Source organism: Ictidomys tridecemlineatus, chromosome 1, assembly GCF_052094955.1.
Source record: "Ictidomys tridecemlineatus isolate mIctTri1 chromosome 1, mIctTri1.hap1, whole genome shotgun sequence".
NCBI lineage: Eukaryota > Metazoa > Chordata > Mammalia > Rodentia > Sciuridae > Ictidomys > Ictidomys tridecemlineatus.
In genome coordinates this window covers 154,223,015-154,235,167 of record NC_135477.1, presented here as the reverse complement: position 1 = coordinate 154,235,167, position 12,153 = coordinate 154,223,015, and the positions used below count along the sequence as shown (strand labels likewise).

The window sequence follows — 12,153 nt, the reverse complement described above, 5'->3', positions numbered from 1 at the left end:
CCTATAATCTTGTAGTGTCCATGCAGATTATCTGTACCTCACCTTGATGTTGGCCTTCCAGACCCTGCCAGTGTCCTGTAATGCATGCTTCTGCAACTAAAGGCAGTGGTTGCAATAGCAGAGTTAACTCAAGATAGCAGTAGGGGTGTCCCAAGATAGATGCAACCACTTTCAGAGATGGAGCTGAAAGGGTGGGCCTTACAATGGCTTTGGGCTGCCTATTCCAAGATAGCTGCTTCTAGGCCCTGACAGTTGTAAGGTGAAGGGTACTGTATGGGGAGGGCCATGGTTGCTGTGTCCTAAGATGGAGGTGGGCTAGGCCTGGGCTCCCAGGTGGGCCCAGAGGGTGGTGCTAGGCCTGACCTAGACCTAAGCTCCTGCATGGGTCAGCCAGTTGGTGGGGGCAGTCCTGGACCTAACTTAGGTCTGAGTTCCCCTATGGGTGGTGGGGGCAGACCTAGGCCTGGGCTCTGGAGTGGACCTGCTGGTCAGTGGAGGTGGTCCTGTGTCAGGGCCTGGGCTACCACATGGGTGGCAGGGTAGGTCCTAGGCCTGGGCCTGGACCCATAGGTAGGCAGGTCGGGGGAGGCAGTCCTGAGCTGGGTCCTGATCTCCAGCATGGGTCTGTAGGTCGGCTTAATCTGGGCCTGGGCTCCCATGCAGGTCAGCAGAGGTGGTCCTACTAGTGGTACAATCTTAATCCATCAACTTGGGAGGCTGAGGCAGGAGGATTGCAAGTCCAAGGCCAGCCTGGTCAACTTAGTAAATCCTGTCTCAAAATAAAAAATTAAAACAGATGGGTAAGTAGCCCAGTTAGCGAGCACCCCTGGGTTCAATCCTCAGTACAACAAAGAAAAACATAAAAGGGACAGAGAAGGCCCTTACTGGATCAAGTTGAACAGGTCACAACAGTTGGACAAAAGAGGAAGATGAGGTAGATCTGTCAGTGAGCAAGGCCCTCCCTTTAACAGCCCAAGGCTTGAAACTGGTAGGCAAGAGTTATCCAGCTGGGAGAAGCAGTGTGTTGGTAGGAAGGAAGCAGAGACCCAGAATTCCTTCCCTATAGGGTAACTTGCTTCCATCTTTTCCTTCCTTCTATAATTGCACTGTTAAGGATGTAGTCAACTAGGCACAGGCCATGTCACTGCTCCGGATCTCTGTTGTTATGGCAGGGCTATGTTTCTTTCATACCCAGATATAGTCCCCTGAGGAATGCTTCTAAGAACCATTAAATAGGTCAGTGATAAAGTTGACTCTAAGGAAACACTCATCAAGAATCTTGCCCTGTTCCAGTTTTGACTGGGAAATAGACTTAGTAATATTGTCCACGCTCTGCAAGTTGGGCTGTGATGAATCCAACACACCATATTTGAGCAATGGAAATGTAGGATGAAGAATGCAGTCTCATAAAAAATCTCTACAATTTTTAAACAACAAAATAAGTCCCCACAGAGAATTGTAATCTAAACCTTCAATCCTCCTCTCTTCTTAGTTGGCTCCACCTCAGCCAGAAAAAAAACAAAACAAAAAAACCAGAATCCTCCCTACCCAGTACCTGTAAGCACTGAGTAGTCTGTGGTCCTTCAACTGTCACTAGGTCTGAGCAGCTGGCCCTCGTACTGGCTAACTTCTCCCCTCTGCTAAGCCTTGATGAACCAAGCGTACTCTTTTGAGATGCACCTTAGTCAGCTTTCCATCACTGTGAAAAAATGCCTGATAGAATCAACTTATAAGAAGGAAAGGTTTACTTTGGCTCATGGGTTCAGAATTTTCAGTTCATGGTTAATTGGTTCTATTGCCGTGGACCTATGGTGGCATGGTATGTCATGAAGGGAGCACATGGTGGAGGCCCATTCACCTCAGGATGGCTAGAAAAGAGAAAAGAGGGGAGAGAATAGTGGGGTGGGGAGGGAAGGAGGGAGCCCTCTCTGAGGTCTAAATATTCTCTTCAAGGTCACATCTCTAATTTTCTCCCACTGGGCCCCACCTCCTAAATGTTCCACAACCTCCAGATAACACTGTAAGCTGGGGACTAAGACTTTAACCCATAGGACTTTGAGGGACATTCAAGACCTAAACTATATAGCAGCACATGTCTTTAAGCAACAAAGAAACAGAAGGGCATATAAGAACATTCCAGCTCCAACATACACATAGACACACATATATGAGAGGGAAAAAACAGAAAACTTTCCTAGAGGATTCTCAGTTGCACAGCAGCTTCTTACCAAAGCACCTGCCATCATCTCAAGCAGAGGTGATACTCCAGGAAGGGAACTGTGCAGGCAAGACCCACCTACTGGGTTCACCTGAAGAAACTTCAAACCTAACTGAGGATGTAGCTCAGTTGGTAGACTGCTTGCCTAGTGTGTGTGAGGCTCTGGTTTTAATCCATAGCACTACAAAAAACAATAGGTGAATGCTTTTTCAAAGAAACTTTACACCCTTGCAAACATGGGGAAGTAGAGTACACAGAGGGAGGGAATAAAGAAAAGCAAAATCTACCTTTTTATTGAAAAATAATTATTACATATAGTTTTGGGGCATAATGTGATATTTTGATATATATATATTTTACAACGATCAAATCAGGCTAATTAACATACCTATCACCTCACATTTTTTTTTGTAGTGAGAACTTTTTTTTTCCAGTTGTAGATGGACACAACACCTTTATTTTATTCGGTTTTTAAATTTTTTTATGTGGTGCTGGGGATCAAACTCAGTGCCTCATGCATGCTAGGCAGGCGCTCTACCACTGAGCCATAACCCTGGCCCCAGCAATTTTAAAATACTATATTCCATATGTAATTATTAACTGTAGTTTCACAATAGATTTCAAAAAGGATCAGAGAGATGATGTGATCGACAGACACAAAGTTAGAAATAAGTTCAGGAGATATACTCTTCAATGTGATGGCTACATTTAATGTATTATATACTTGAAAATAATGAAGAGCAGATTTTAAGTATTCTGAACACACACATATACACACACACCAAAAAAAAAAAACCTTAAGGAAATGGTAGATTTAATATGTTAATTGGTTGAATTTGGCTATTACACAATTTTAAAACATCATGCTGTAACCATGATGTATGTATGTATGTATATATATATATTCTTTGTTAATTAAAAAAATAACTTTAAGCCAGGCAAAGTGGTGCACACCTGTAATCCCAGTGGCTTGGGAGGTTGAGGCAGGAGGATAATAAATTCAAAATCAGCCTCAGCAATTTAGTGAGACCCTAAGCAACTAAAAATAAAAAGGCTGAGGATATAACTCTGTGATTAATACCCCTGAGTTCAATTCCCAGTACCAAATAAATAAATACAATTTAAAAATAAAAATAAACTGGGTGTGGTGGTGCATGCCTGTAATCCCAGCAGTTTGGGAGCCTGAGGCAGGAGGATCGTGAGTTCAAAGCCAACCTCAATACTTAGCAAGGCCTAAGCAACTTAGACCATCTCAAAATATAAAAAGGGATAGGGATGTATCTCAGTAGTTAAGCACCCCTGGGTTCAATCCCTAGCACCAAACAACAAACTACATTCTTCCAGTGTAATTGAAATATTATACCCCATCACCAACATCTCCAATTCCCACCACCTGCCCCCAGTCCCTGGTAACCACTATTCAACTCTCCATTTCTATGAGTTCACCTTTTTTAGATTCTTCATATAGAACAGTCATCCCTCAGTATGCATGGGGGATCCTCTTCAGATACCAAAATCTGTGAATGTTCAAGTTCCCTCTGTAAAACACTGTAGTATTTGCATATAACCTCCACACTTCCTCCCATATACTTCACCTCTAGACAACATGATCCCTAATGCAAAGCAAATGCTATGGAAGCAGTTGTTATAATATATTGCTATACCATGAAACATCAGTACACATTTGCTGCAGACACACTGTTTTCTCCATATTTTTGATTTGTAGTTGGTTGAATCCATGAATACAGAACCTGCAGATGTAGGTGGCTGTTATTTGTCTTTCACTACATCTCACTGGTTTCAAACTGGGAGAACTCTCTCAGGTATGTCTGCTTTTATTCTCCACCTTTTGTTGTTCATTCACTTGGAAACCAGGCTCCGCTCTGGAAAGCCCACAGGCTTCCACATGGTTGTCATGGAGAAGCATCCTTGGTATTGCTGTCTTTCCAGAGCCCTCTGCTTGTGGGCAAGGCACTTACCCTGACCAGTGGAAGGTGGTACAGCAGTCTACCCATATCTGAGGAATACATTCCAAGATTTCCAGGGAATACATGAAACCTCAAATAATGCCAAACTGTTTCCCCCAATATGTCCTACTGGTTGCCACAGAGTGCCAGAGTTATCTTCCATGTTTTAGGCCCTGGTGCCTCCTTTTCATTACCAGTCTTATGGTTTGGGACCATTCTTAAGTAAAACACATGTTATTTGAATACAAGACTGCAAAACTGCAAGTCAATCACACAGCTGTGTTACTGACAGGTGGGTAGCTCATACAATGTGGATGCACTAAACAAATGGATGATTTGCAACCTGGGTGGGATGGAGTGGAAAGGCACCACATTTTATCACATTACTGAGACTGGCATGCAATTTAAAAATTATGATTTATTTCTGATATTTTCCATTTATTATTGTTTAAATCAAAGTTGACCACATAGAGCAAAGCCATGGATAAGGTGGGACTATGGTAATTAGATCAGTAGGTCTTGGCTTTTCAGGAGGGTAGGTGGCCCATGAGTAGCAAATGCCCCCTTGAGAAAACAAGGCTCAGGCCCTCTGGGTGTGACCACAGAGACCACTATGTTCATAGTAACAAAGGTGGCTTTTCTCTTATCTCATAAGCAATATTCATTCCAGAAAACCCCTTGCAAGCTGATGAATAATCACTACCTTTAAAAATGTATTTTCCATTGGAATTATTTCCCCAATGACCAACAAAACATAAACATCAAAGTCCTAGCTTATAATGCAAAGTTTCCCAGACCAAATAGTCGATTAAAATTGTTAGAAACAGCAGAGAGAGTGCACACACTAGTCAGCTATTAAGAAACCACAGGCTGTCTGCAGGTGAGATTTGACCAGTGTGAGACTTATTGCCATGGCAGCACAGGGGTGGCTGGCAAGCTATCCCTGCCATAAAAGTCAAGGCATGCTTCTGTATCATGGTAGGAGTATTCTAAGATACTCCCCCAAAGTTAGCTCCTCCCACTGATGAGCCTGTTTCAGGGGTATCAATGTTTTCCCTCCATCTGTCATTTCTGCAGGTGACAGATGATTAAAGAATATTTCAGAGAAATCTACAGGTTTCAAAGCATCAGTGACTATGGCCCTACCAAAGAGGTGGCCAGGAGTAAGGCCTGATCATCTGGGGAGGTTACATGAACTTTCCTCTTTCCTGACTCAACTATTCTGGCTTCCCCAGGACATGAGAAGCCCCAGTGCATAACATTTCCATGGTATGGGATCAGGGACCCATACCATGTCACTTGATTGAAGCAAGATTTGGGTCACAGATCAGCTGTTTCACAATGTGCTCTGCAAGCTCCCAACCTACGCATATCACCCAGCCTCTTGTCTGTGTGGGAAGTCTCATCTCCACCTGGGCCTGTGCCCTAGTGCTTATACTGTGGTGAGGGCAAGGTGGGGTCAGACCACAAAGTAAGGGTGCCAGCCTGGGTGGGCCTTGTGGAGACAAAACACACACTGTGGCCTAGGAGACCATGCCAAGAGGAAATTCCTAAGACATAAAATGGAGTCAGGCATTGAGGGGGCATGATATTCTCAGGACCCATCAACCAGAGCAGGAAGTTGGCTGCACCTCTGCCTATTAGCTGAGCAAACAATGCATCTCAAGAAGATGGGGTGAGGCCCCAGCTCTGGGTATATGAAGCCCTCAGGGCCTGGCTCTTGTTTAAGGTCCCGAAGGCATCCACCAAGTCCTACTCTGCCATGAAGCTCATCATCACCTTCCTGGTGTTCTACCTGTCCCTACTCAACTATGGTGAGTGGCCTTGGGGCCTTGGCATAGGATGGACCTACCACAGACGTCTGCTCTTCCCTGGTCCCTACTCCAGAGAGTCCTGACGCTGCTGCCTCTGTAGTGCACAAGGCTACTCATATTGGTCCTTTCTGCTTGGCCTCTGGTGCTCTGGCTGTTCCTTCCAGGGTTTCCTGTCTTTTTCCTTCCTGTGACCTTAGAAACCTTCCAGGGTCAGCCATGCCTGAGAGAGACCTTAGGCTTTCTCTCACCACACTGCCTGCCTAGGTTACTCATTTCACCCACCAACATCAGGCTTTCTCCAGTCTTGGACTAGTCCAAGTGTCAGCCCTGATTTAGGAACAATCATCTGTTCTGTCTGGTGAATGCCCCCTGGAAAGCCTGCCCTCTAGCCTATGCAGAGATCACTTCTTTCTCCACCTCCAGACCACTTCCCATAGATCTCTTTGCAGCCATCTCCTATTTACATGGCCACTTCTCCCTATTTCTGCCTGTCTCGCAGACTTGGCACAAGGCAACCATCTGTGAGAAAATAGGGAGATGGTCTGGGCAAGCTTTGAAACTTCCCTTTGAAAGTGTCCTCTCAAAGAAAGGTCCTCAGCTAGGCTCCTCGGATTCCACTGTGTAAAGTGTGAGTTCTTCCTATGTGTTGACAGGTGACAGTTTCTTCGTGGACTCAGTGGTTAAGCCTGTAGCACAACCTGTAGCTGCTGTAGCTCCTGCTGTGGAAACTGTGGCTGGGGCTGTGCCCAAACTCCCATTCACCTACTTCAACCCCCTGAAGATCATGCTGGCCAGCCTGGGCATCCCAGTGGAGCACCTCATTGAGGGTTCCAGGAAGTGTGTCACTGAGCTGGGCCCCGAGGCCGTGGGGGCTGTGAAGACACTGCTGGTAACAAAGGCAACCTAGGAATCCCTTTCCTGTGTTGCTGTCCCTCCCTGGTTTCTCAAAATTGTTTAAGAGGCATCCAGTTCTGTTAGGGAGACCGTGCTTCCTGTGCTGCTCCAACAAGCCTACTCCTGGAGTGCTGTGACATTGGGTGTGAACTAGGTTGACCATATGTGAGCTATGGGGGCTGCAAAGGGCCCAAGTGGGGCACAGTAAGGACACATCTCACAAGGAGGCTGCCAGTGGGCTGTGGCACTTTGTCCTGGTGCTCATTCCCCATTTACCACCTAAGAACCCTCCCTGGGGCCAGCAGCTGTGCATGCCTTCATGACTTGAGTACGCCTCCGGTGCCCAGGGCCTCATGTCAGTTCTCCCTGGTAGCAGTGAAGCAGAAGGGGCACACTCAAACTTGTTTTCTCTTTTCCAGGGGGCACTGACATTCTTTGGTTGAGCCAAGGCAGGAGTAACTCTACCTGAGGACAAGAAGCTGCCCACTGGCAAGGGCTAGAAATCCAGCCGCTGGTCCTGAAAATGGCCACGTCCTTTATCTTCCTTAATAAACCTGGCTAAGAGCAGTTTCGCAGTTGTTTTTTTTTTTTCCTTCTGAAAGTCAATCCCCATAGGGGACCAAGAACACTTAATACTCCAGATTAGGTAGGTAGGGTGTTTGTGAGAAGGAAGGAGGGAGGGAAAGAGAAGCTGGGGAGAAGATGAGGGAGGGAGAGAGAAAGGGGAAGAAAGCCAGCCAGAAATTACAGGCGACTGGAATTCAGTTAAATTGGGTGTGGAAACTGGGAAATTTTTCTTTAAACATTCTGCAAAATTGACATTATAACCATGTAGATATTCTACATTGCTACAAAAGACCAAAATCTTTTAAAAGGCAACCTCTATAAAGTTGAAATAAAAACAAGAAACTTAAAGTTTCTTTTAGTGGCAAAAGCACTATAGAGCATCTATTTCAAGTAATGTGAAAATACAGTACTATACATCATGGGGGATGCTATCCCAGCGCCATTCTTTACGTGTTGTTATGAATTATATACTATGTGAATGCCATTGATACCTGAGATTTCTGGAACAGCTAAAAGGAGATACTAATTTAATATCACTAAGGTTAAGTAAAAACGTTAAGAGACGAGTGCTCCATGTCTGGAGATGTTACAGATATGAAGAAAAGAGGCTAGGCTCAACAGCATGGTTTCCAAGAAAGCAGCAGACTTTTAAACAATGCTATCTGCAGAAAGCTCAATATGATCCCACATAGACTAGAGTATCTTCAAGGACAAATCCCTTCAGATTCCCAGGGGGGGGGGAAGTCTGTTCTTTCTGTAGTCAAATGAATCTTTTAGAGGTTTCCCAAACCACTGTTTATCAGCCAATCAAGAGAGCTAAATCTGAAACCTGTACAAAAGCTCCCTATGATACATATACCATGGTATAAACTTCTACCTCTGAATTTCATGCATTTCTACTTCACAGGGTAATTATTTTATATGTACTGGCAGCAACATACAACAAATATTTATTAAAAAAAAAAGTAGGGCTCAAGATCAGAACTGATCCATTTTATCTTGGGGGACAGGTTCTCATCTCTCTTCCCTAAAAGACTGTAGACTAGAAATAGACTCATTAGTAGAAGACAGAATTCTTGCATCTAGATTTTGGTCTCTAGATATTACTTCCCACTTTAGGAACCAGGAATCGTTGGATCAATGGCTGATTTCCAGGTCTGGAGCAGGAAACAAAAAAGAATTTCTCATAAGAGGAGGCTGCTACCAAGATTATCAGGATTTACCCTAAAGACACAAGAAGCCAATCTGAATAAAGCTCCCATCAGCTGAAGATGAGTTAATTTAGAACACTAGTAATGGTAATGGCTGCACCAGACAAAATTCATCCAGTGTTATAAATGCACACATATTTGATAGAGGGGAGAACCTGCTTATTTCGTTACCTTTGGAGGACACAGGGAAACCAATTCATTACTTTGAAAACTGATAATCCGTGCCACAGGTCACCAACATTTGATTATTTTTTTTTGTTTCACAAAATGTAAACAAAGGAATGATAAAAAAAAAAAAGGCAGCCACTTTTCAACCTGTAGTAAATCAATGGATATAGGGAAGTTGAAAAGGTTGCTAATACCACAGAAAGATAATACATACAACATACACCTAATAAAAGTATATAACACCTTTGAAGCAGTTAGTCTTAGATCTGTCTGGTTTTGATATCAGTGTAGTGATACTGGACTCAGGATGGGTTAAGTTTTCCTTCTCCATTTTTAAGAATTTAAAATTGATATCTAATGTTAATAGTAATGTCCTCCCCTTCATGTGTGCAGTTGTGGTATTTTTCCTGTTCAGCTTAAAGGCTCACAAATTTTGCTGATCTTTCCAAAAAAACCTAATTTTTAGATTTTGATTTTTCCATGTTATTCTTTTTTTATTCTATGAATCTCTGCTCTAATCCTTAATCCTTGTTATTTCCTTCTTAACACTTGCTTGGTTTAGATTTGGTTGGCTGTTTGTCTTATGATGAAATGTTCTTTGAATTCTGTCTTTAACATAAGTCTTTACAACTATAATTTTCCCTTTAAACATCATTTTGATGCATACCATGTTTTAGTATATCTTTTCACTTATTTCAGAGAATGCTCCAATTTCCTTTTTCTTTGACCCACTGTTTATTTAGGAATGCTTTACCTTCCCTATAATTCTGAAGTTCCCAACTTTGTATCTAACTTTGTCTCAATGACTGGAGAATATACTCTGTATTACAAATTTCAATCTTCAATTTAGGTCTGAATTAGGATATATATAGTATAGCAACCCCAGCTGTCTCCATAAAATACTCAGATAAATAAATACCATATAATGTTACTGATCATTAGTAAATGTTGGTTACAATCAAATCCATTCTTTGACATCAACTGGCTATTAGTTTATGTATAATATGAACAAGTAATGAAACGATTATCTTATACGAAATAACAGGTAAAAATGGTCCTATAATCAAGTTTCATTTAACAAAGAAATATTTTACTGTGCCAGTCACACTACTCATAGTTCAAGTGTTCAAAAGTCTCTCATGGTTCAGGTCTGCTAACGAACAGAGTTAATCCTTCACACAAGAAAAAAAATGTGTTTAGAATTCTTGGATCCCTTTGATCTGTTAAGTATTGCTCTACTTATATACCTTCTAATGCTTAGTCTTACCAGTAACCTCTCTGGAAGGCAGTTTATACCTAAAACCATTTTCAGTAATATAAAAAGCCTTAAAAAACAAGCTTTTAAAAACAATTTACTTTCTGTAATTAGTTATTTAGTAAGGGCTAAATCTGAATTTAATTCAGACTAAAATCTGAATTAAAAGTAACATGAAATGGTGTAACAAATGAAAAAAATCTTTTTTGACTAAATACCTTTGTCAAATCAATAAACGAAAGTGGAAGACAGAGCACACACTGAATCAGGGTTTACTCTAATGAAAACAATGAGTCTTAGATAAAACTCACTTACTGTCTCTTCACCCACCTGCAAGGTAGAAATTGAGGTTCTCATTAATTCTATTTCAAATTCCCCTTCTTTTTATTCTTCTCTGCAAGCCCTCATCAGTTTAAAATATGTCAACTGAACCACACCAGAAGCCAGCTTAGTCTGACACCAATTAGTCTTATTTTTTTCATCTATTCAACACAGTATTGCTTGGTGGTATCTTCCTACAACAAAAATCTAGCAATGCTACTCCCATTTAAAACCTGTGTGGCTCTTTACATCACCTACTGGATGAAGTTCAAACTTTTGACATGTTGGTCATGTTCTAAAGGCACCTCCGACTTTACTCATCATGTTCCAGTCCAGTCACTTCACTGGTGTGCTCTGTACTCATTGGCACACATTATGCTCAAAATCCATTCCATTTATAGTTAAAGATATTCCAAAAGGCCTTTATTAGGAGTTTCCATTATTCATCCTGGAAAGAAGTTCTTGGTCCTTCAAAATACAGCTCAGAGATTACCTCTGAGAGATTTTTCAGGCTTATGTAGATTGTTGCTCCCTACATAAATGGTGTATCTGTAGCACTTATTGCATTAGATTATAATGATCAACGAGGCACAAAGATTGTACCTGTAAATATCTACTTCCAAACTAAGCATAACATCTACAATTCCAAATGTTGTGTAATTCTCAATTACAATTGAGTCTTGCATGAGTATATGAACAACAAAAGTGGTTTGACATTAACCATCATGATTCACCAATGGACCAATGATATGTAGTCCTTTCACCCACTGAATCTGTACCCAGCAGCTTAGATTCACTTTGCTAATGAAGTACCGGACAATAAGATGCTTGAAGCCCATATCAGGTCACATTCATAGAGTAAGCAAAAGTTTCTTGAGTTAGATCCAAAATAATTTGGACAGACTAGAGAGATTGGAAGTTTGCAGCTAAAACAAAACAAAACAAAATATCTTATTTATGTGGAAATGTTACATATGTTAAGGAAACCACAGAAACTGGTTTTTAATCTACCCCATAATCCAGCACTTTTCTAAATTCTTAGCTATAGACTGGCTAGACTCTAAACTTAAAGAACTTAATAATATTCTGACTTATGGCTATTTTTCAGGGCAAATTTACTTATAAAATATTCTTCAAATCATCCTGAATTCTACCAAAAGTCATCTTTTACTAAATTTTTGCAAAGTATCCTGTTATGACAAAATGATCTTTGCAATATTTGTGCAAACTTATTTTAAAATTGACCGAAATTTAAAATAAGTAAATATTAGCCAAAAAGAAATCTTTGTATATACAAGGTCACACCATTACCCAAAACCTGATGTTATTCCGAATATATTTCAATTCATGTTTCTTTAGGTACTTATTCCTCTAAAAAGAACACTGATTAGAATTTATAAAATACCATGGCACCCATACTTTCGTTATCTTTTTTATACTTGTTTTTGCACAATTATATGGCAAAACTAGTAGTAATAATGGGACATCTCAGCAAACACTTATTTTCTCTAAACTGACTCCTGATTTTAAATGATTTTTTTTTAATCCAGCACCCACATGAAATTTACATTTACTGTTAGAGAACTAGTTCCTAAAAAGCAAACCAATGTTTTCTCAATTATAATTATCCCCACATCTGAAGACTTAGAAAATCACACATTTTTAAAGGTTACACAAACAACAAAATAAACATGTACCATGTAAACATTTAATAAATTAGTATAATCCCAACACAATG

At 41.1% G+C, this 12,153-nt stretch overlaps 1 protein-coding gene across 1 annotated transcript; it reads left to right on the top strand.

Annotated features, from left to right (window-relative positions):
• The first annotated feature begins 5,872 nt into the window (after positions 1–5,872).
• Scgb3a1 (secretoglobin family 3A member 1) lies at positions 5,873–7,460 on the top strand. Its single transcript, XM_005339332.4, has 3 exons — positions 5,873–5,999; positions 6,653–6,888; positions 7,313–7,460. Exons 1-3 carry the CDS (start codon positions 5,948–5,950, stop codon positions 7,334–7,336), a joined length of 312 nt encoding a protein of 103 aa, XP_005339389.1. The 5' UTR covers positions 5,873–5,947; the 3' UTR covers positions 7,337–7,460.
• Positions 7,461–12,153: the final 4,693 nt, after the last annotated feature.

Coding starts and splice junctions, on each gene's coding strand:
- Scgb3a1 (XM_005339332.4), top strand. CDS start 5,948: ATGAAGCTCATCATCACCTTCCTGGTGTTCTACCTGTCCCTACTCAAC. Junction 6,000..6,652: donor CCTGTCCCTACTCAACTATG/GTGAGTGGCCTT, acceptor ATGTGTTGACAG/GTGACAGTTTCTTCGTGGAC. Junction 6,889..7,312: donor GGGCTGTGAAGACACTGCTG/GTAACAAAGGCA, acceptor TCTCTTTTCCAG/GGGGCACTGACATTCTTTGG.